The sequence below is a fragment of the Heptranchias perlo genome, chromosome 11 (assembly GCF_035084215.1).
Source record: "Heptranchias perlo isolate sHepPer1 chromosome 11, sHepPer1.hap1, whole genome shotgun sequence".
NCBI lineage: Eukaryota > Metazoa > Chordata > Chondrichthyes > Hexanchiformes > Hexanchidae > Heptranchias > Heptranchias perlo.
In genome coordinates, this window is record NC_090335.1 from 41,749,994 (window position 1) to 41,772,421 (window position 22,428).

Genomic DNA, 22,428 nt, shown 5'->3' on the forward strand with positions numbered 1-22,428 from the left:
TTCCTGCACTGTACCTACGACCTTGCCACTGTACTCCTGCTGCTCAGCTCCTCTGCCACCTCAAACCAGGCCTTTTTGGTGGCAGAGGCAGGGCACTTCCTCCAATCAGCCGGGTACAATATCTCCCTCTTCCTCACACCAGCCAGTAGCAACTCAAGAGAAGAGTCATTAAAGTGGGGTGCTGCCTTACTCCTTTGATGCTGCATCTCTGCACATTCCTCCTTTCTTCCTCAAAATCCATGGTTGTACTGGCCCTTCAAATACTCCAGTTTGCAGCATGTCATTCGGGTGCGCAGTACACCCGCTGTGCAGCTTGGAGCCACGGAAGTTACATTAAGGGCCTTCAATTTAGCCGTGATCGTTCAAGCCGATGCACGACAAAATTTTCTGGGTTTTCCACGCGACCATTGACCCCCCCCTCCCCCCCTGACTGAGTTCCCGCCGCCATGAATGATCTGTGAAACAGATCCCCATTTAAGGACAGTAGCAACAATCAACTCACCCATATCAGCCAGACTGGGATGTGCACTTTCTGGTGCTTACAGAAACACCTAGCAGTAACCAATTTTAAGCCTGTCTGTTCTGTGACGAGCAAGAAATAACCCAATGAATGATTCACCATGGACAAATATACTTCATTTTTGTCATAATTAAGCTATGTAATTAGTTTAATTTATTTCATTTCTTGTCCAATAGAGAAGAAGGACGTTGTGAAAGTCAGAGTCAAAAGTCTCACTTCCTTATATATTTGGTTCAAATCTGAATCTGTGCACTTGTAACCTCTTAGTTCTTTCAAGCATGGGAAACTGGGTGGTGAATGAGGGAGCTTCCATCTTTGTGATTGTAAGTACTCCAAATGTAAAAGCAATCGACAAATGTTCCAATCTTTAACATATTGATTTATTCTTCTTGCGACATTAGTGTTTGGCTATTTTAACCTTTTGTTGGCTTCGTAAACAACTTATTTTTGATTAAAATATAAATATATAAATGAAGACTGCAGATTCAAGATTTTTTAAAGCTAACTGTGATAGGTGAAATTTATATTTCGTTTAATTTGTACCTGCTATTTTAGTCAACTATAAAAGCCAGTTTAGTACTATTGGTAATCTTTTTAATAGACATGGGAACAGTGATCAAAGTATCAAAAGGTTTAGATTAGCTATGGAAAAGGACACAGAGCAATCTAGAATAAAAATACTTAATTGGAGGAGAGCCGATTTCAGTGGGTTGAGAACAGACCTGGCCCAGGTAAATTGGATTCAAAGATTGGCAGGCAAAACTGTAATAGAACAATGGGTGGCCTTTAAAGAAGAGATGGTTCAGGTACAGTCTAAGTACATTCCCACAAGGGGGAAAGGTAGGGAAACCAAAGCGAGATCTCCCTGGATGATGAAAGAGATAGAGGTAAGATGAAGCAGAAAAAGGGGGTGCATGACAGATGTCAGGTTGATAATACAAGTGAGAACCAGGCTGAGTATAGAAAGTTCAGAGGGGAAGTAAAAAAGGAAATAAGAGGGGTAAAGAGAGAGTATGAAAATAGACTGGCAGCAAACATAAAATGCAATCCAAAAATCTTCTATAGGCATATAAATAGTAAACAGATAGTAAGAGGAAGGGTAGGGCTGATTAGGGACCAAAAGGAGATATACACATGGAGGCAGAGGGCATGGTAGAGTAAATGAATACTTTGCATCTGTCTTTACCAAGGAAGAAGATACGGCCAAAGCCAAAGTAAAAGAGAAGGTAGTTGAGGTACTGTATGGAATAAAAATTAATAAAAAGCAGGTACTAGAAAGGCTGGCTGTACTTAAAATAGATAAGTCACTAATTCCAGATGGGATGCATCCTAGGTTGCTGAGGGAAGTAAGGGTGGAAATTGCGGAAGTACTGGCCACAATCTTCCAATCCTCCTCAGACACGGGCGGTGCCGGAGGACTGGAGAATTGCAAATGTTACACCCTTGTTCAAAAAAGGATGTAAAGATAAACCCAGCAATTACAGGCCAGTCAGTTTAACCTCAGCTTTTAGAAAAAATAATTTGGGACAAAATTAATAGTCACTTGGACAAGTGTGGATTAATAAGGGAAAGCCAGCACGGATTTGTTAAAGGCAAATCGTGTTTGACTAACTTGATTGAGCTTTCTGATAAGGTAACAGAGAGGGTCGATGAAGGCAATGCAGTTGATGTTGTGTATATGGACTTCCAAAAGGCGTTTGATAAAGTGTCATATAATAGGCTTGTCAGTAAAATTGAAGCCCATGGAATAAAAGGGGCAGTGGCAACATGGGTACAAAATTGGCAAAGTGACAGGAAACAGAGTGTAGTGGTGAACGGCTGTTTTACGGACTGGAGGAAGGTGTGCAGTGGTGTTCCCCAGGGGTCGGTACTGGGACCACTGTTTTTCTTGATATATATTAATGACCTGGACTTGGGTGTACAAAGCACAATTTCAAAATTTGCAGATGACATAAAACTTGGAAGTTTAGTAAACAGTGAGAAGGATAATGATAATGATAGACGGTGTGCAGATACACAGTGTGCTGAGAGTTCGGTAAGTGTGGGAGTTTAAGGGTTAATCTCTTTAAATCTAGTGCATATTGCTTCAACTGTTCAAGGTCAATTTAAAAGTTTAAATTTTTAAGTTTCTGTCAGGCTTCAGCAGAGAGCTGCTGTAGCAAGTTAATTGGTTAGCTAGATTCAACTGATACTTGAAGGTGGGGCAGGCCTGACTCATCTGAGTCGCAACTGTAGAAATACAGGGGCCTGTCAGTGCGAACTGCACGGTGTGCAGATACACAGTGTGCTGAGAGTTCGGTAAGTGTGGGAGTTCGGTGAAGTGGGGGAAGGAGGTGCTGCTTTGCCTTGCTTTTCCGAACTTTTCCCACAGAGCGGCAGTGGACCTGAGAGTAGAAGACTGAGATTGTGGAATAAAAGCAGCAGCAGACCTGCACCAAGAGACAACTACTGTGCGACATCACAGGTGAGGCAGGAGAGTCCGAGAGGTGAGCAGAGTATAAAAGGGGAGGCCAAGAGCGGGAAGAGAGTCTAGGAGTCTAAGGCAAGTCATGGCAGCACAGCTCGCACCCGTGATATGCTCCTCCTGCACTATGTGGGAAGTCATGGACACTACCAGTGTCCCTGGCGACCATGTGTGCAGGAAGTGTGTCCAGCTGCAGCTACTGGCTAACCGTCTTTCGGAGCTGGAGCTGCGGGTGGACTCACTGTGGAGCATCCGCGATGCTGAGACTATCGTGGATAGCACGTTCAGTGAGGTGGTCACACCGCAGGTAAAGAATACGCAGGCAGAAAGGAAATGGGTGACCGCCAGGCAGAGTAAAAGGACTAGGCAGGTAGAGCAGGAGTCCCCTGGGGCCATCTCCCTCTCAAACAGATATTCTGCTTTGGATACTGTTGGGGGAGATGGCTTATCAGGGGAAAGCAGCAAGAGCCAGGTTCGGGGCACCATGGGTGGCTCTGCTGCACAGGAGGGGAGGAAGAAGAGTGGCAGGGCTATAGTGATAGGGGATTCCATTGTAAGGGGAACAGAAAGGCGTTTCTGCGGCCGCAAACGTGACTCCAGGATGGTATGTTGCCTCCCTGGTGCTAGGGTCAAGGATGTCACGGAGCGGCTGCAGGGCATTCTGGAGGGGGAGGGTGAACAGCCAGTAGTCGTGGTCCATATTGGTACCAACGACATAGGTAAAAAAAGGGATGAGGTCCTGCAAGGTGAATTTAAAGAGTTAGGAGATAAATTAAAAAGCAGGACTTCAAAGGTAGTGATCTCAGGATTACTACCGGTGCCACGTGCTAGTGAGTATAGGAACAGGAGAATAGACAGGATGAATGCGTGGCTGTAGGGATGGTGTAGGAGGGAGGGATTTAGATTCCTGGGACATTGGGACCGGTTCTGGGGAAGGTGGGACCTGTACAAGCGTGACGGGTTACACCCGAGCAGGACCGGGACAAATGTCCTCGCGGGGGTGTTTGCTAGTGCTGTTGGGGAAGGTTTAAACTAGAGTGGCAGGGGGATGGGAACCTGAGCGGGGAGTCAGAAGGGAATAAAGTTAAGAGCAGCAAGAGAGGGGAAGACCCAGGGGAAATCTACAATACAAATAGTACAAACAGTTGTTCAAGAACAAGTGAAAGGGAAAAGCATAGAGCAGCGGAAAGAAAGTGTACTTTAGGCACTTTAGGCACGACAGATAAAATGAAAACTAGAAGGCGTAAGGCGATTAACCCAGCATCAAAGCTGTGGCAGGGGGTTGGGAACCTGAGCAGGGAGACAGAGGAAAGCATATCAGGAAGGGACAGAAGGTATGGAGTAAAAGGTAAAGTGTTAAAAAAGGAAAAAGCAGGAACTAAGTGTCACAAAACATATTTGAAAGTTCTTTATCTGAACGCACGTAGCATTCGTAACAAAATGGACGAGTTAACGGCACAAATAACGACGTATGGGTATGATCTTGTGGTCATTACAGAAACATGGCTGCAGGGTGACAACGACTGGGAATTAAATATGCCAGGGTATTTAACAATCAGGAAGGACAGGCAGGAAGGAAGGGGAGGTGGGGTGGCTATGTTAATAAGGGAAGGAATCACTGTAATACAGAGAAAAGATATTGGGACAAAGGATCAGGATAATGAAACAGTTTGGGTAGAGATAAGGAATAATAAGGGGAAAAAAACACTCGTGGGCGTAGTATATAGGCCTCCTAATAGTTGCAACTCTGCTGGAAGAAGTATTAATCAGGAAATAGTCGGGGCATGTAATAAGGGAACAGCTATAATTATGTGGGATTTTAACTATCATATTAACTGGACAAATCAAATTGGGCAGGGCAGCCTTGAGGAAGAGTTTATTGAGTGTATTAGGGATGGATTTCTTGAGCAGTATGTAACTGAACCTACAAGGGGGCAAGCAACCTTGGACCTGGTCCTGTGTAATGAGCCAGGATTAATTGATAATGTCCTAGTTAAGGATCCCCTTGGAATGAGTGACCATAACATGGTTACATTCCATATCCAGTTAGAGGGTGAGAAGGTTGGTTCTCAAACAAGCGTACTGAGCTTGAATAAAGGAGACTATGATGGTATGAGAGCGGAATTGATTAAAGTGGACTGGGAAAATAGATTAAAGGGTAAGACGGTACATGAGCAGTGGTATTCATTTAAGGAGTTATTTTACAACTTTCAAAAAATATATATTCCACTGAGGAAAAAAGGGTGTAAAAGAAATGACAGCCATCCGTGGCTAAGTAAAGAAATTAAGGATAGTATCCGACTAAAAACAAGGACATATAAGGTAGCCAAACTTAGTGGGAGGATAGAAGATTGGGAAGTCTTCAAAAGACAGCAAAAAGTAACGAAAGGATTGATTAAGAAAGGGAAGATAGATTATGAAAATAAATTAGCAAAAAATATAAAAACAGATAGCAAGAGTTTCTACAGTTATATAAAAAGAAAAAGGGTGGCTAAGGCAAACGTAGGTCCCTTAGAGGATGAGACCGGGAAATTAATGGTGGGAAACATGGAGATGGCAAAAATGCTGAACAAATATTTTGTTTCAGTCTTTACGGTAGAGGACACTAAGAATATCCCAACAGTGGACAAACGAGGGGCTCTAGGGGGGGAGGAGCTAAATACGATTAAAATCACTAAGGAATTGGTACTCAGTAAATTAATGGGACTCAAGGCGGATAAATCCCCTGGACCTGATGGCTTACATCCCAGGGTCTTGAGGGAAGTGGCAGTAGGGATTGTGGATGCTTTGGTAATAATTTTCCAAAATTCTGTGGACTCGGCAAAGGTCCCGGCAGATTGGAAAACTGCCAATGTAACACCGTTATTAAAAAAGGGTAGTAGGCAGAAGGCTGGAAATTATAGACCAGTTAGCTTAACATCTGTGGTGGGTAAAATTTTGGAGTCTATTATTAAGGAGACAGTAGCAGAACATTTGGATAAACATAATTTAATAGGACAAAGTCAGCATGGCTTTACAAAGGGGAAGTCATGTCTGACAAATTTGCTTGAGTTCTTTGAGGATATAATGTACAGGGTGGATAAAGGGGAACCAGTGGACGTTGTGTATTTGGACTTCCAGAAGGCATTCGACAAGGTGCCACATAAAAGATTATTGCTCAAGATAAAGAATCACTGGATTGGGGGTAATATTCTGGCATGGGTGGAGGATTGGTTATCTAACAGGAAGCAGAGAGTTGGGATAAATGGTACATTCTCGGACTGGCAACCTGTAGCCAGTGGTGTTCCGCAGGGGTCGGTGCTGGGTCCCCAACTCTTTACAATCTGTATTAACGATTTGGAGGAGGGGACCGAGTGTAACATATCAAAGTTTGCAGATGATACAAAGATGGGAGGGAAAGTAGAGAGTGAGGAGGACATAAAAAATCTACAAGGGGATATAGATAGGCTGGGTGAGTGGGCGGAGATTTGGCAGATGCAATACAATATTGGAAAATGTGAGGTTATGCACTATGGCAGGAAAATCGGAGAGCAAGTTATTATCTTAATGGCGAGCAACTGGAAAGTACTGCAGTACAAAGGGATCTGGGGGTCCTAGTGCAAGAAAATCAAAAAGTTAGTTTGCAGGTGCAGCAGGTGATCAAGAAGGCCAACGGAATGTTGGCTTTTATTGCTAGGGGGATAGAATATAAAAACAGGGAGGTATTGCTGCAGTTATATAAGGTATTGGTGAGACCGCACCTGGAATACTGCATACAGTTTTGGTCTCCACACTTAAGAAAAGACGTACTTGCTCTCGAGGCAGTACAAAGAAGGTTCACTCGGTTAATACCGGGGATGAGGGGGCGGACATATGTGGAGAGGTTGAGTAGATTGGGACTCTACTCATTGGAGTTCAGAAGAATGAGAGGCGATCTTATTGAAACATGTAAGATTGTGAAGGGGCTTGATCGGGTGGATGCGGTAAGGATGTTCCCAAGGATGGGTGAAACTAGAACTAGGGGGCATAATCTTAGAATAAGGGGCTGCTCTTTCAAAACTGAGATGAGGAGAAACTTCTTCACTCAGAGGGTAGTAGGTCTGTGGAATTTGCTGCCCCAGGAAGCTGTGGAAGCTACATCATTAAATAAATTTAAAACAGAAATAGACAGTTTCCTAGAAGTAAAGGGAATTAGGGGTTACGGGGAGCGGGCAGGAAATTGGACATGAATTTAGATTTGAGGTTAGGATCAGATCAGCCATGATCTTATTGAATGGCGGAGCAGGCTCGAGGGGCCGATTGGCCTACTCCTGCTCCTATTTCTTATGTTCTTATGTTCTTAAGAGGACATAGGCAGGAGGTGGAATGGGCGGACACGTGGCAGATGAAATTTAACGCTGAGAAGGGTGAGGTGATACATTTTGGTAAGAAGAATGAGTATAAACTAAAGGGTACAACTGTAAAGGGGTGCAGGAACAGATAGAACCGAGGGTATATGTACACAGGTCATTGAAGGTGGCAGGAGAGGTTGAGAAAGCATACGGGATCCTGGGCTCTATAAATAGAGGCATAGAGTACAAAAGCGAGGATGTTATGTTGAACCTTTATTAAACACTGGTTCGGCCACAATTGGAGTATTCTGTCCAATTCTGGGCACACACTTTAGGAAGGATGTGAAGGCTTTAGAGAGGGTGAAGAGAAGATTTACTAGAATGGTTCCAGGGATGATCGACCTCAGTTACGTGGATAGACTGGAAAAGCTGGGATTTTTCTCCCTAGAACAGAGAAGGTTGAGAGGAAATTTGATAGAGGTGTTCAAAATCATGAAGGGTCTAGACAAAGTAAATAACGAAAAATTGTTCCCACTGGCAGAAGGGTCACAAACCAGATGACACAGGTTTAAGGTGATTGGCAAAAGAACCAAAGGCAACATGAGGAAAAACTTTTTTACGCAGCGAGTGATTAGGATCCAGAATGCACTGCCTGAAAGGGTGATGGAAGCAGGGTCATTTGTGGCTTTCAAAAAGGAATAGATAGATACCTGTAGGAGAAAAATATGCGGGGAAAGAGCGGGGAAGTGGGACTAGCTGGATTGCTCTTGCAGAGAGCCAGTGCAGGCTCGATGGGCCAAATGGCCTCCTTCTGTGCCGTAACCATTCTATGATTCTACATGCATATATGTAAAGCAGGGTAATAAACCAGAGACACGTATGCTTTCAATTGTTTGTTCTTCAGAAAATAACTTATAAACCAAAATGCTTTGATCAATCACACGGAGAAATTATAATAAAATTGTTCACAGAAATTTTCTCATTTGGAAACACAATTTCCTTTCTGATGCTGCTCTAGCTAAATACATGGATATTAAATATTTAGATTCAAATATTTCCCTAGTTACCTTTTCTTTGCCATGAAATTCAACGTGTTGTACGTAAAACTGGTCAAATAACAAGCAGAATAGTAAATCTGTTATGACGTGAACAAGCAGAAAGTGTATTCTAATTAAGGTAATGTTACACATCCTCATGTTAATGAGGAAGCCATACATTCTGCAGGTGCTGGTGTATTTGTGAGTGTCAAGTGTTTTTTGTTAAGATCTGACTTTATAGCATTCAATCTTTTATAAAAAATAAACAATTGTTATATTTAGTACAGTGGTGTAGCGGTTATGTAACAGGCCTAGTAATCCAGAGACCTGGACTTATAAATGCAGAGAGTGTGAGTTAAAATCCCACCATGGTAGTTCAAGCATTTGAATTCAGTTTAAAAAAAAATCTGGAAATAAAAGTTTAAAAAGTGACCTTGAAGCTATTGGATTGCCGTACAAACGCAACCAATTCACTAATGTCCTTTTAGGGAAGGAACCTGGCCGTCCTTGGGTTGGGCCCACATGTGACTCCAGTCCCACACCAACATGGTTGACTCTTAATTGCCCTCTGAAGTGGCCTAGCAAGACACTCAGTTGTTTCAAAATTGTTACAAAGAATATCAAGAAGGTGACCCACCTCCAACTTCTCAGGGCAATTAGAGGGGGGCAATAAATGACGGTCTTGCCAGCAACGCCCACATCCCAGAAAGAAAAAAAAAATTAGAGATAAGAGCTACTAAAAAGCTCTCCTAATTTTTGATTAGCACCTTTATCATATTACAGAGGAGCCTGGAGAGCTTCATTCTATAAATATTAGAATGTGAAGTGCACAGATTTCAAGTATATTTATTGAAATGAATTGTACAAAATGTTATCCTTGCTTCATTAATAGCGCAAAGAGGTGTAGTAAATACATTTCATCCAGATTGGTGTAATTTATAAAGTGAAATAGGGAGTTTGTTTTTTGTTCTCCTGGTCAAGATTTCTGAAATTAACTTTTGCCTAACAGTTTGTGATGAAGTGTGATCATTTTACACTAATCTGTGTTACATCAGAGATTTAAGGGCTGATTTTCCTCTGTTCTGCTCCCGAAAAGCACCCAAAAAATGGGTGCCATGCAGAAGAAAAATGGGTGCTAATCCTTTGTTCTCATTGTGTTTCTGAATAGCACTGCACCCAACAAACTTCCTCTATGGCTTTTCTGGTGTTTGTACTTGACTGTGCTTGAAGAGGGCACAGACATATAAATTACATGAAAATGGATGTCAGAGGGTTTTGCACCCAGATTTCCTCTAATAGTGCAAATCAGGGGTCAATTGCCCCCATAAAAATCTGATGCTATTGATTCCTGAGCTGCTGTTTAGCTACTATCACTCATAAGTGACAGGCTGGTTATATCAAGAAAGGTCTGTATTTTTGACTTTTGAATAAAATTGAATTGCTACTTCAGGACTTGTTGCAAAATGCTGTTAGTCTTTGTGATGGGTGCTGTGTTCTGTACCTTGTCATGCCTCCCGCCCCCCCCCCCCCCACTTTTGTAATATGCGTATTTGGAGGAAGACGACAGGAAACAACCACAAGCCTCCTTGACAGCTGCTGAAGTCATTCATCTGAGCCTCTCCTGAGTCACTAACAACTATTTCCATACCACAGAGCAGGAATCCACACTCCCCATGAGGACACCACTGCTCTATGCCACCTGGAATAAGAAAAGAAGCCTCGTATTCTAACCAGCTCTCTTTTCCTATTCCCATACCATCATCCCAGCGATGGCACAGTAGTATGTAGATATTCCCAGGGATTGGCTATTTTTCTAAAGGAGAAGAGCAGACCAATGAAAAATCACAACTTTTGGTAGCTATAGTTACTTTTAGCACTCACCAATTATCATCTGCAGCGGCCACTTTTAATATTTGATCCTTGCCATAGTATGTAGTGTAACAGGAAGTATGGCAGTGATCCTGGTCTCTGGCTGTGATAGGCCGCACAAAAATATTATTCCACTGCATATGCTGACTGCTTGCTGCAGCTTTCATGTTGTAAGCTCTGAGTTTTTTCATTTGCACAGGTGAATTGATGGGTGTTTAAAAGGGTGTTATTGATGTATCCATTCATTGTTGGAAGTAGGCCAGGAATGGAGAAATGGGGCAAAATTGTCCAAGACCCAGCAGTTTACCTGTGATTTTCCAATAAGCTACGCACTGCATGCAAAGCCCAGCCAATGGCGCAGGGTCTCAGAAAATTTCACCTGTGATTTGAAGAATTTTTCTTGGCTCAGGTTCAGTGCGTGTTTTAAGAGTGTGCGATTTTTCATCATGGTGTCTTTGAAATCTATTCTGATTGACAGGTTTGATGATTGTGAAAGTATCTTTTATATCTATATACTTTCTTGAAGTTCAAAATGAAGAGAGACATATAATCCAGGCTAGTAATTCGGATTCTTCGATGTTTTTTCCCGCCTTGCTGTTCTGTTATATATACTGCGACTGATGGAGTACTCTACAAGAGTTCAGTCCCACTTAAAGCTATTCATCATGGATGTATGGTACAAAGTTACTGAAGAATTATTGTAATTTAGGTGAATCTGTTGTTTTTGTTCTTGCTTCTGTTTAATCTTACTTCTTAGTAAACTTGATTCATAGTTTCTAGCTTGAGCCAAATGATCTGTTAGTGTGGTGTTAACAATCAGTTGGAGAGATCAGAAGTATATGGTCATATCCATGCTACTTCCAGTGAATACGTCAATGGCAAAAGGGTATATTTGTCGCTGTAGACAAGCTATCCTAGCTACTTCGTGCATAAGGTCAAATTTTGGTTCATATGAAATGTATGCTTGTGTATGGAAGCTGTCCATAGCATTGAATACAAGTAAAACTGCTCTTAGAATGCCAAAATCAGAGCACGCCTACAAGCTGCTGATAGGAAATATTACTTATATTTACATCCAGGGATCAGCATGAGAAAGAACAGTCAGATTTCTAATATTTTATTTTGCATTTTTCAATAGCTGTTATGTTGGGATGCTGTTGTGCTTTGTTTTACATATTCTGGGCAGTTAAGAAAAAAGAAAGTGCTCATAGTGACAAAACCTGAGTACAACAGCACTCAGCGTAACATTGCACATGACAGGGGACAAGGAATTTCTAGATTTTAAAAAAAAGTTATTTTCTTCACATTCACTGTAAATAGAAACTTACTCCACATCTTGTTACCTTTGTCTTGTTGCTGCTATTTGATGTTCAGCATCATGGATCTTTTGTTAAGTGTTAAATTGGAAAAGTACTTCAGTGAAAATTGTTTCTTTCTCATTAAACTAAAAGTGATTTTTAGTCCTGCAAGTTAAGGTACTATCATTCTTTTTTAATTAAGAAACCTAGGATAAAAGCTAAGGACACCCCCAAGGATAAAAAGAGGAGGAGCTAAGACAAGGTTAATTAAGAAATAGTGCCTGATAAGAACATAAGAACATAAGAAATAGGAGCAGGAGTAGGCCATACAGCCCCTCGAGCCTGCTTCGCCATTCAAGAAGATCATGGCTGATCTTTGACCTCAACTCCACTTTCCCGCCCGATCCTCATATCCCTTGATTCTTTTAGAGTCCAAAAATCTATCAATTTCAATCTTGAATATACTCAACGACTGAGCATCCCTAGTCATCTGGGGTGGAGAATTCCAAAGATTCACAACCCTCTGAGTGAAGAAATTTCTCCTCATCTCAGTCCTAAACAGCCGACTCCTTATTCTGAGACTATGATCCCTAGTTCTAGACTCTCCTGCCAAGAAAAACAGCCTCTCAGCATCTACCCAGTCAAACCCTCTCAGAATCTCATGTTTCAATGAGATCACTTCTCATTCTTCTAAACTCCAGAAAGTATAGGCCCATTCTACTCAATCTCTCCTCATAGGGCAACCCTCTCATCCCAGGGATCAATCTAGTAAACCTTTGTTGCACCACTCCTAAGGCAAGTATATCCTTCCTTAGGTAAGGAGACCAAAACTGTACACAGTACTCCAGGTGAGGTCTCATCAAAGCCCTGTACAATTGCAGCAAGACTTCCTTACTCTTGTACTCCAACCCCCTTGTAATAAAGGCCAAGCTTGAGTTTTAGAAGCATGGAAATGGCATGAAGCAGGGAAGACTGAGGGGGGAGTTGGGGATGAAAATTCACAGTGCCGAGGTCCTGGGAAACAATAAGTTAGAGCAGGAGAGGATGCAATGAGCCTGGATTTCCTCACAATGGAGTAGATTTTTGTCTGTACCACCTGGGCATGTATTATCGTCTAGACCGAGTGCCGAGAAGAAAATTGGGCGAGGAGGATTACACAATGGTAACACAGCCCACCTGATTTTTCTTCCATTGGGCGGGATCTGTTATGAGTGTGCGATACCTCCCTGCTTGAATTTCTGTTCTGTGCACCACCAAGGTGATGTTTTACGACGTGTTGGTATAGATAAAAATCTTCCCCAGTGAGGATGCAGGGAGCACGATGGTCGATGTAAGATGGTGCACGTAAAGCTTCCAGGGGAACGAGAAAGGTGAGTTCAGAGGAGCAATGATCGTAATAATATCAATAAAATAGAGAGAGAAAAAGGTTGCAATGGAAATAGAGAGATTGAAGTTAAGCCACAGAAGGCTAGAAAATAGTCTTTCCCTCAGCCCTACGTGACATGATTTTTTACTGTGTTCGTTTCTCTTTGTTTGCAGCTGGTGTGGCTTGGAATCAACGCTTTTCTCTTCGTGCATTACTTTTTCGTGTATGATGATGGAGAAAAGTTTTATTACACACGAGAGCTTGTTGGAGTAAGTTTGCACACCTTTAGACATCACTGATTTGGACGATAGTTTCTTTCCTGCATATCATGTTCCACTGTTGCTCATGTGCATTTCTTTTTTATTTATTTAGTCTGCTCTGGCGTGGGCTAGAGCTCCTGCTGCATGTTTGAACTTTAACTGCATGCTGATCCTGCTGCCAGTGTGCCGAAATCTGTTGTCATTCATGAGAGGATCATGTGGGGTAAGAGCTTAAAAAAAACTGTGTTGTACAAAAATGTGTACACTTTTCACCCTTTTTAATATATTTTTTCACCTCCTGTCTTTAAGTCACTTGTACATTTCTCACTTGAGAAGGTGGGCAGGTGACTAGCTTTCAGGCTTCTACCAGTGGTACTTTTGATGCAGCCATTGGAAAAAAATTTTTATTCGTTCATGGGATGTGGGCGTCCCTGGCAAGGCCAGCATTTATTGTCCATCCCTAATTGCCCTTGAGAAGGTGGTGGTGAACCGTCGCAGTCCGTGTGATGAAGGTTCTCCCACAGTGCTGTTAGGTAGGGAGTTCCGGGATTTTGACCCAGCGACGATGAAGGAATGGCAATATATTTCCAAGTCGGGATGGTGTGACTTGGAGGGGAATGTGCAGGTGGTGTTGTTCGCATTGCCTGTTGCCCTTCTCCTTCTAGGTGGTAGAGGTCGTGGATTTGGGAGGTGCTGTCGAAGAAGCCTTGGCGAGTTGCTGCAGTGCATCCTGTGGATGGTACACACTGCAGCCACGGTGCGCCGGTGGTGAAGGGAGTGAATGTTTAGGGTGGTGGATGGGGTGCCAATCAAGCGGGCTGCTTTGTCTTGGATGGTGTCGAGCTTCTTGAGTGTTGTTGGAGCTGCACTCATCCAAGCAAGTGGAGAGTATTCCATCACACTCCTGACTTGTGCCCTTGTAGATGGTGAAAATAGCCTGAAAGAAGCTCTGCAGGATTTTCCTCTTGATTTTCAGTTTCAGTGCTTGGTGCCTCACTCAGCTGAGATCTGGAAATCACAGGTAAAATTCTGCGTTACCAGTCAAGGCACAGCACATGAGAACACCACAAAGTTGCATCACCATGCTGCTGACATGGATTATTTCTGTTTCTAATATTTAATCTAATAATTATTTGTAATTCAGTAGCCAACTGCTGTACCTCAGGATAGAAATATTTTTCTCCCTTTTCCATTGAAGGTACTGACTAAAATCAAAGAATGATTCCGTGGATGCAAGGCACCCTCCAGTATCTCACCCAAGTGGCCATTCTTTTAAAGGGCACGTTACAAAATATTAAAGGGAAGGGTAAAATTCGAAATTATAAGATGCAAGTTGTTTTAATAGGAAATTAGGTAGTTGCTTGAAAGAGAGGAATATTGAAGGGTATGGATAGCGAGTAGAAGACTCGGATTAGACTAGGTGATTTAAGTGGAGAAAAACACCAATGCAGTTTTGATGAGCCAAATGGCTTGTTTCTGTGCTGTAACATTCTAAACTGCATGGCAATTACCCACTAAGCCATTGGGAGAGCTGGAAGGATGTTTATGCAGGACATTTATGAACAATGATGTTTCATTCATGGGAGTATTTCACTTCTAGAAAATGTAATCATTTGTATACTAAAGAGATGATAAAGTAGGGATAATGGAGCAGATTCCTTTCAGTCAGCAAAAGTAGAACGCTGGTACAGGAGACTTATTGGTTTCCATTTTCCTTTTAAAAACAATGAACAAAAAGGTTTGCTAAAATTGTTGCCAGCATAAAGTAAGATCACCTCTTGGAGGTGATTGCTTGATTAGGTCAATATAACTGGCATCAACAGAGCTACACTGCAAATTTGTAACCAGCATGCTGAAAATCTTGGTATGGTAGCACTAGTAAAGATGCAAGCCCCGATTTTAACCTAGCACAGAAATCAGGAGGCCGAAGTGGGCGGCGATCCAGCCAGTCCCCTGAAGCGTGAATCACCCAGGCTTCATTTTATTCTTCACTCACTGACTCTCGGCCAAGGCTGACAGGGTTGACGTAGAGGCCGGAAGTCGGGAATGGAAAATCGCTCGACTGCAGGCCGCTGCTGGGGGCCCAAGGAAATGATTCTCAGCAAGATAACTGGAGGGTATTTTGAGAAGATTACAGCCAGGGGAAGGAAGAGGGAAGCCCAGGTGAGCGGAGGCCCAAGGTTTCCTTGTTGGGCTAGGAGAAGCACTCCTGCTCCTCCTAACCCACAAGGGAACCCCCAAAAATTAAAAAATTAAAACTCACCTGGGTTTGTTCAGGCCCGATTCTGCTTGTGCTCCAAGACTGTGTATGATTCCGACATTTCAAAGTTAAAATCAGGATTCAAATTATGTCATCAGACCCTGACATTTCAATATTTATGAAGCCCCTGTCTGCCTGCGAATGGGTGGTCTCCACGGTCTGGAAAACTCGGAAGTTAAAATCGCGGGAGGGTGGGTACACTGCAGGAAGGTAGGGGTTACTACCCGGCCGCCACTTTAACCCCCCCCACCCCCCTTGTACTGCTGGCACCGGACAGGCAGGGTTCCAATCGCACCTGCAGCCTTTCAATCATATCACACCAAAACAGACCAGGTACAGAATATGCATACATTGTTTTGGCTACTGGGAGAAAAACCAATAGTGGCACAGAATTTCTGCTACACTGCTTGGCTTATGCTGTTATTGATGTGACTAAAGCTTCACTGTCAAGATTATAAACTGGCATTGCTTAATAATTTGTCTGCTCTAGTCCCCTTACAATCAGAACGAGAGAGAGACAAATAATTATTGACAGCATACAGAAATCTTAATAGGGATCACTGGAAAAAACTGAGACACGACTTCTGGTGCTATTTATTTGGCCTGCATTTGTTCTAGGCAATGCTGATACCAGCAGTACAATCAATCCAAACACTTAACTGTCACTATGTTTTGTAACATCTGTTTTAACTTAAAGTGTTGCAGACAAACTCTCAGAAGACAACTGGACAGAAACATCTCCTTCCATAAGCTGGTAGCTTACATGATTGCACTGCATACAGGTAAATTAAAGAGAGCTTTCTGTCACCATTGTAGCTTGTTTTATTCATAAGGCTTCTGATTTTTGGGTTTTATTTTTTCCTGAATTTAGCCAAGAAATCAGATGCAATCAGTTGCAACAAATAGGTGCTTTTTTGGGTCAAAAGTAAAACAGAATGTTCATAATCAGAAAACTTTGGATTTAATCAATCAAACAATTTTGGAAGGAAGAAATCAAATGCTTTACAACAAAGTATAATACTGAAAGGACCATTAGCTGGAATATCAGGGCTTCCCCTGCAAAGAACTTCACTCAGCCTTGTGTAAGTGATGCAGGTGACTGACAGTCGATGCTGCCTGTTTGTACGGAGAGTAGATGAAGTACTACCTGCACTAAACATGAAGAGCACAATTGTAATATGACAACATTGATGTTTCCAGGTTTTATAGGGTTTAAGCCTAATTTTTGATTTCATTTTTTGGGGGAATTTTTATTAGAAATCAGAAGGCATGCCTATATGCTACTCTGAAGAATTGACCATATTATTAAGACTAATAATTCAATCTCTCAGCTGCAATACAGAAGTGGGAAGGTATGAGCTCGATATCACTGCAACATTGAAATGAGAAGAAGCTGTGACTCCAGATCTGATGAAAGGTCATCGACCTGAAGCATTAACTCTGTCTCTGTCTCCACAGATGCTGCCTGACCTGCTGAGTGTTTCCAGCATTTTCTGTTATTATTTCAAATTTCCAGCATCCACAGTATTTTGCTTTTGTTTTATACATTACTATCATTGTTATCTGCTCACTACTTTTTTAACTCCACTAAGAACCAATCTAAAGGGAGTGATACCATTGAGAAATAGAAAAGAATAAGATTTTTGTCAAACATTACCAGTTTGCGGTCAAGATTAAGAACAGCTATAACATTACAATATTCTTTGTATTACAATACACTTGGTGTTTTACAGCTGCAGTGTGCTATCTAAAAAGAAAATCAACAGTGCAATGTACACAGGACTACAGGGAATCAGACTGTGCAATTCTGACTTTGTATCAGATTTTGATACCAAAATGTTTAATAATGGATTCAGAACAATGGTTTGAGCATATACTGCTCATTTTTATCTGAATAGTGCACAATGTCTTTGCACGATAAATTAATCCCATTGTTCCTGATTATCATCTATTATTGCAATATTTATTCAAGATTATGACAGACTGTGCATCACTTCCTTCACAGCCATTCACATCATTGCACATTTATTCAACTTTGAGCGATTTATGGACTGCCAGCTGGATGAAAGTGGACCACTTAATAATGCTTTGTCTAAATTGGGACACAACGAAAATTATCTGAATCCAATTCAATCCAATGGGACGGTAATCTTTAATTTTCTATTGATGTCTAATGAAGTTGTAGAAAATTCATCATACACGGTGGACACATTGTGGATATTGTTGGGAGCACTGTAATAGTTGCTAAAAATCTAAAAGCAGAAATTATACAAAAGAGTGATAAGAATTTAAATTTTCCCACAATCTACTGTTTTTATCACCTCCAGACAATTGTTTCTCCAATGGAAAGACAAGTGACTGCACTGCACAGCTTGCCACAGGCTCTCTTGTGGATGCAGCTCCGTAAATATATCAGCAGAAGGCATGCTCCCAGAGGGCAAATTGGGAAACATCCACTTCTAAATCTGATTATCAGTTTGTGTCAAAGTCCACTTGGATCTGGGTTAAGACTGGCCAGATTTCACCTCGTTTAGGACTCTTACAGTTGGTAGAAAGAATGGGGAATAAGTTTGTCAGAGACCGGTTTCGGGCGTGAAAGCGGCGATGTGGTTGCGATGCATGCCCGTACCGAGAGGCCCGAGGCTGGCCCATAAATTGAGCTTCGGGCGTCATTCATATAAATTGGGTGAGCTGCCAGCGCCTGTCGCACCTCTACAGGCAGCTCGTCAATTGAAGAGGATCAGTGTCGGACTGCTTGCCTCATTGGCAGTGGCCCAAAGATAATTCCTGAGGGGCAAGGGAGAGTTAAGCAGCAATGGAGGGCGATCACGATACTGTAGAGTTGGGTCAGTATTCCTGCTCCTTCTGGCTCCACAGTAATGATACTTTTAATTCTTTTTAACGAGAAACTTAGCTCTGCGATATTAAATTTAGCAGAGGGGGCCTAAAACAGGTGGTAGGCCCCTCATTTACATATGTAAGGGGCCCAACATCCGTTTTCAGGCGGCCGGCAGGGACGTCTGAAAAGTCACCCAGTCCCAATATTGGGTTGGACCCCCGTAAAATGGGTGCAACAAGATCCAATTTCTACCCCAAGGCCTTTATCTCACTAGGTTGAGCTGGATTCAAACCAAAGGAATTTTTGCCCTCACTTTCTGAAATATCCAATTTTCCCTTTTGTTTCAATGATTGGTCAATATGTTGTTTATATATTTATTGTCTTTCCTTTCTAGAATCCCACTAAGATGGCATTCACAACCGTGGCTGGGCTGAGTGGGGTTGTTATCACTCTGGCTCTGATACTGATGATAACATCGTCAACAGAAATTATCAGGAGATCATACTTTGAAGTCTTCTGGTACACTCATCACCTGTTTGTGATCTTTTTTGCTGGGCTTGTGATCCATGGAGTTGGGTATGTATAGGTACATGGAAATTGTCTATTATAGCAACTGATAGCCATGTTTATTTTGGTAAATGCTCTTCAGATGACACTAATGAAACTGCAGCACATCTACTAGCAAATGCTGAAGATCTTCTTGGCAAGAAGTATATCAGATCAGTATCTAGTGATTCTGTCATTAGGAATCTGCACAGATCCATTTGCCATGTGATATGTTAAAAAATGAACCCTGAATCATGCCCACCATTATCGATAAGTAGCAGCATATTAGAGCTGTAGCTGTACATTTCTGCTCCCCTCGCTTCTATGGTAGCTGTGACACTGGGACAGTTGTAGTAGGGTCACTGTCATGCCAGTCATTGCACGCTAGACAAGCGTGGAGATTGGAAGATGACAGAGCCCAATTGCAATAATGCTTAAAATTAAAGTGAATTTCTTCACTTCCTGGGGCATGGGAAATTTGAATCAACTGATTTAACTCACTGCAAAAGACGAGCAAGTTTCTGACTGCCACATTCCAGCATTGTGTTCACCCAGACTTAGGGAAATGGAATCAGGGAAGGTTCTTTGATGGAACTGCAATATAGGGGAGATAAGCAGATCATCACGTTGGAGGGGAGGGGGTAAATAGGCAGAGTATCGGATGGGTGGGCAGGAAGAGATAAATAACTACACGTGCACGTGTAGTGGTTTGCAGGGCTATGGATTAGCCAGGTTGCACTATAAGAAGTAAAGACTTTCATTTATATAGCTCTGTATCACATCTCAAAAACCTTCACACAAATTACTTTTGAAGTGCAAACACTGTTATATAGGCAATCACAGCAGCCAATTTGTACACAGCAAGATCCCACAAACAACAGAGTTGAATGACTAATTAATCTGTTTTGGTGAGTGTTGGTTGACAGATGAATGTTGGTCAGTAAACAGGAGAAATTCCCTGCTCTTTAACATCAACCTGAATAAGCACAAGGGGCCTCAGTTTAACAGCTCATCTGAAAGACAGCAAGGAAAATTTTCATCTACCTAATACCTTAACAGCTCATGTATCAGTTCCCAGGATGTTAGGGAGAGAAAGCAGAAGTGCAAACTGTATTTCTGTATCTCTACCTTGTTTGTATGATATGCATTTCCTGGGGCCTTCCGGATGGAAGTGGAAAGCACTTGCCTGAAACAAGTGATAGCATTTAAATGGTATGCAAATAACAAATGATGGCATTATCTTGCCGCGTCGTTTTACGATATGCTGCAGGGCGTACACCAGGTCTGGGGATCACACATGCAAACTGGGTGGTGAATGTTGTGGGGGCTGCTTCAGGTGGGAGGATCTGTAAAGGCCCAACCAGCAATTTGCTCCAAACTCAGGTAAGTACTTTTTCTTAAGGGAGAAAAATTGGCCTCAGTACCTGCCCAACTCTTGACGTGGGATATGAATCCACAACCTTCTGAGCACAATTAGCTGATCCAAGCTGATCCCTGACCCTAAGATATAAGCTCCATCAGTATATATTTTAGATTTAAAAGGAAAAAAGGGTCACTGAAGAAGGCGGAATATCCCGTACCAGCCTGCAACAAGCATAAGGAGCTAATTGTAATAATATAGCTGCAGATCCTTCAGGGTTTTGTAGATCACCCTAAATTGCACACAAAGACTGCCCCACTCCCTTTTTTACTCTTGACTGGCGTAAGCCAGGCAGACCTGCAGCAAAGCAGTCTTAAAAAATATGGGACAACGCCCAAAGGTCTTTCATATGCCGACATTTAATTTGAAAATCAAGTCCAGTGCCTCTTTAAAACGTTTTCACAAAGAAAGTATATTTTGTTTCACATCACCAGGCAAATTGTTCGTGGTCAAACAGACGCAAGCCTGAAACAGCATAATGCCAGCTATTGCAAAGATAAATATAATGAATGGGGGACTGTTCGACAATGTCCAGTACCTCAGTTTTCAGGGAATCCACCAATGGTATGTATGCCTTTGATTCACTTTTTAAATAATAATATTTCTATGAGACAATTTAATCATGTTAAACTATTGATTCACACTTTCCTGCCTAACCAAATTGATCCTCTTACAGACTTGGAAATGGGTGGTCGGTCCGATGGTCCTTTACGTCTGCGAGAGATTTGTGCGATTTTGGCGATCCCAGCAGAAAGTTGTCATTACAAAGGTAAGCATGTGTTTGACTGAAGTTTCTTCGATAGCACACAGTATTGCCACATACCCAAAATTCTTTCTACATTAGGAACAATACTTGTGTGTGAAGAGACGGAAAAATATGAGAATTCTATGAAGTAGCACCCTTGTTTTTAGTTCACAGAAATATACTGAAAGTTAGAAAAACCTAGCAGGAAAATGATGTCCTGAACTGCAGCCACAGTGCACTGTGTCATGGGATGGTGTAATCTGAGTAATCAGCCGCACATTGAGTATCTGAGCTAAGTCATGGTGTTCTAAAGTGACGCAAAGTAGAATTTTGGTGCTTCCCCATACAGAATGCCAAGGGGAAAGCAGAAGGAGAATTTCCTTTGGTACCTCCTGTGCACCTTGTAGCAATGGTTTTATAGTGGCATATGAAGTGATCTGGAAGAAGTTGCCCAGCCTCCATTGCGATCCGGGAAGCTGTATTACTTGCAGAGAACAGCGAAAGAAAAAGGATAGAAAACATCTTTCTAACAAAAAAAAGACACAAAAAACTGCAAATAATAAATACTCCAGAAAACATCATATCAAATCCAATCTTTTTCTTATTCATGTTGAAATTACTAAGAAAGGTAAAGTGAATTCTTCACTGTTAGACTTGTAATACACAATGACTTTATGTAAGGCAATTATAATTGACCAGGAATTGTCTGCTATTATGTTTAATTGTACAATTCATTGACCTTTGCTCAAACAGTTGTTGCAGTGTATCTCTATCTGCAGGTTGTTACCCATCCATCCAAAGTGCTGGAGTTGCAGATGAAGAAGAGAGGCTTTAAGATGGAGGTCGGCCAGTACATTTTTGTTCAATGCTCAAAGGTTTCAAGGCTAGAATGGCACCCTTTCACATTGACCTCTTCCCCAGAGGAAGACCACTTCAGCATTCATGTGAGAATAGTGGGAGACTGGACAGACAGTTTGTTCAAAGTGTGTGGTGGAAACCAAAACGAATTCCAAGAAGCATGGAAACTCCCCAGGTAAGGAAATCAGAAGTATCCATTTTTTTTTCGGGTGAGTATTTCTTTTTAAGGCTTAATTTATTTTTGTTAAGTTTAGTAAACAATCTAAGAAATCGAGGCATGGCAGGGCAGCTCACACCCGTCGAATGCACGGCCTGTGCCATGTGGGAACTCCAGGACGCTTCCCGTGTCCTGGACAACCACAGGTGCAGGAAGTGTCGTCAGCTGGAGGAGCTCGAGCTCCGGATTTCGGAGGCTGAGAGCTACGTGGATAGCATGTTTCAGGAGGTGGTCACCCCGCAGCTTAAGAGAGTGCAGGTAGTGAGGGACTGGGTGACCATCAGACAGACAAGGAGGAGCAGGCAGGTAGTGCGGGAGTACCCTGAGTGCATCTCGCTCTCTAACCAGTATTCAGGGAGGAGGAGAAAGGTCAGGAGAGCAATAGTGATAGGGGATTCTATAGTTAGGGGAGCAGACAG

The 22,428-nt window shown here is 42.2% G+C and overlaps 1 protein-coding gene across 1 annotated transcript in view; it reads left to right on the forward strand.

Moving 5' to 3' along the window:
• Nucleotides 1-765: 765 nt before the first annotated feature.
• cybb (cytochrome b-245, beta polypeptide (chronic granulomatous disease)) overlaps nucleotides 766-22,428 on the forward strand; it is a 33,214-nt gene continuing 11,551 nt past the window's right edge. Inside the window, exons 1-9 of the mRNA XM_067992852.1 lie at nucleotides 766-843; nucleotides 13,038-13,133; nucleotides 13,237-13,347; nucleotides 16,082-16,166; nucleotides 17,390-17,529; nucleotides 18,618-18,799; nucleotides 20,624-20,753; nucleotides 20,866-20,958; nucleotides 21,714-21,967. Coding sequence (XP_067848953.1) covers nucleotides 799-843; nucleotides 13,038-13,133; nucleotides 13,237-13,347; nucleotides 16,082-16,166; nucleotides 17,390-17,529; nucleotides 18,618-18,799; nucleotides 20,624-20,753; nucleotides 20,866-20,958; nucleotides 21,714-21,967 — 1,136 coding nt within the window. The 5' untranslated portion in view covers nucleotides 766-798. The remainder of the gene's footprint in view (nucleotides 844-13,037; nucleotides 13,134-13,236; nucleotides 13,348-16,081; nucleotides 16,167-17,389; nucleotides 17,530-18,617; nucleotides 18,800-20,623; nucleotides 20,754-20,865; nucleotides 20,959-21,713; nucleotides 21,968-22,428) is intronic.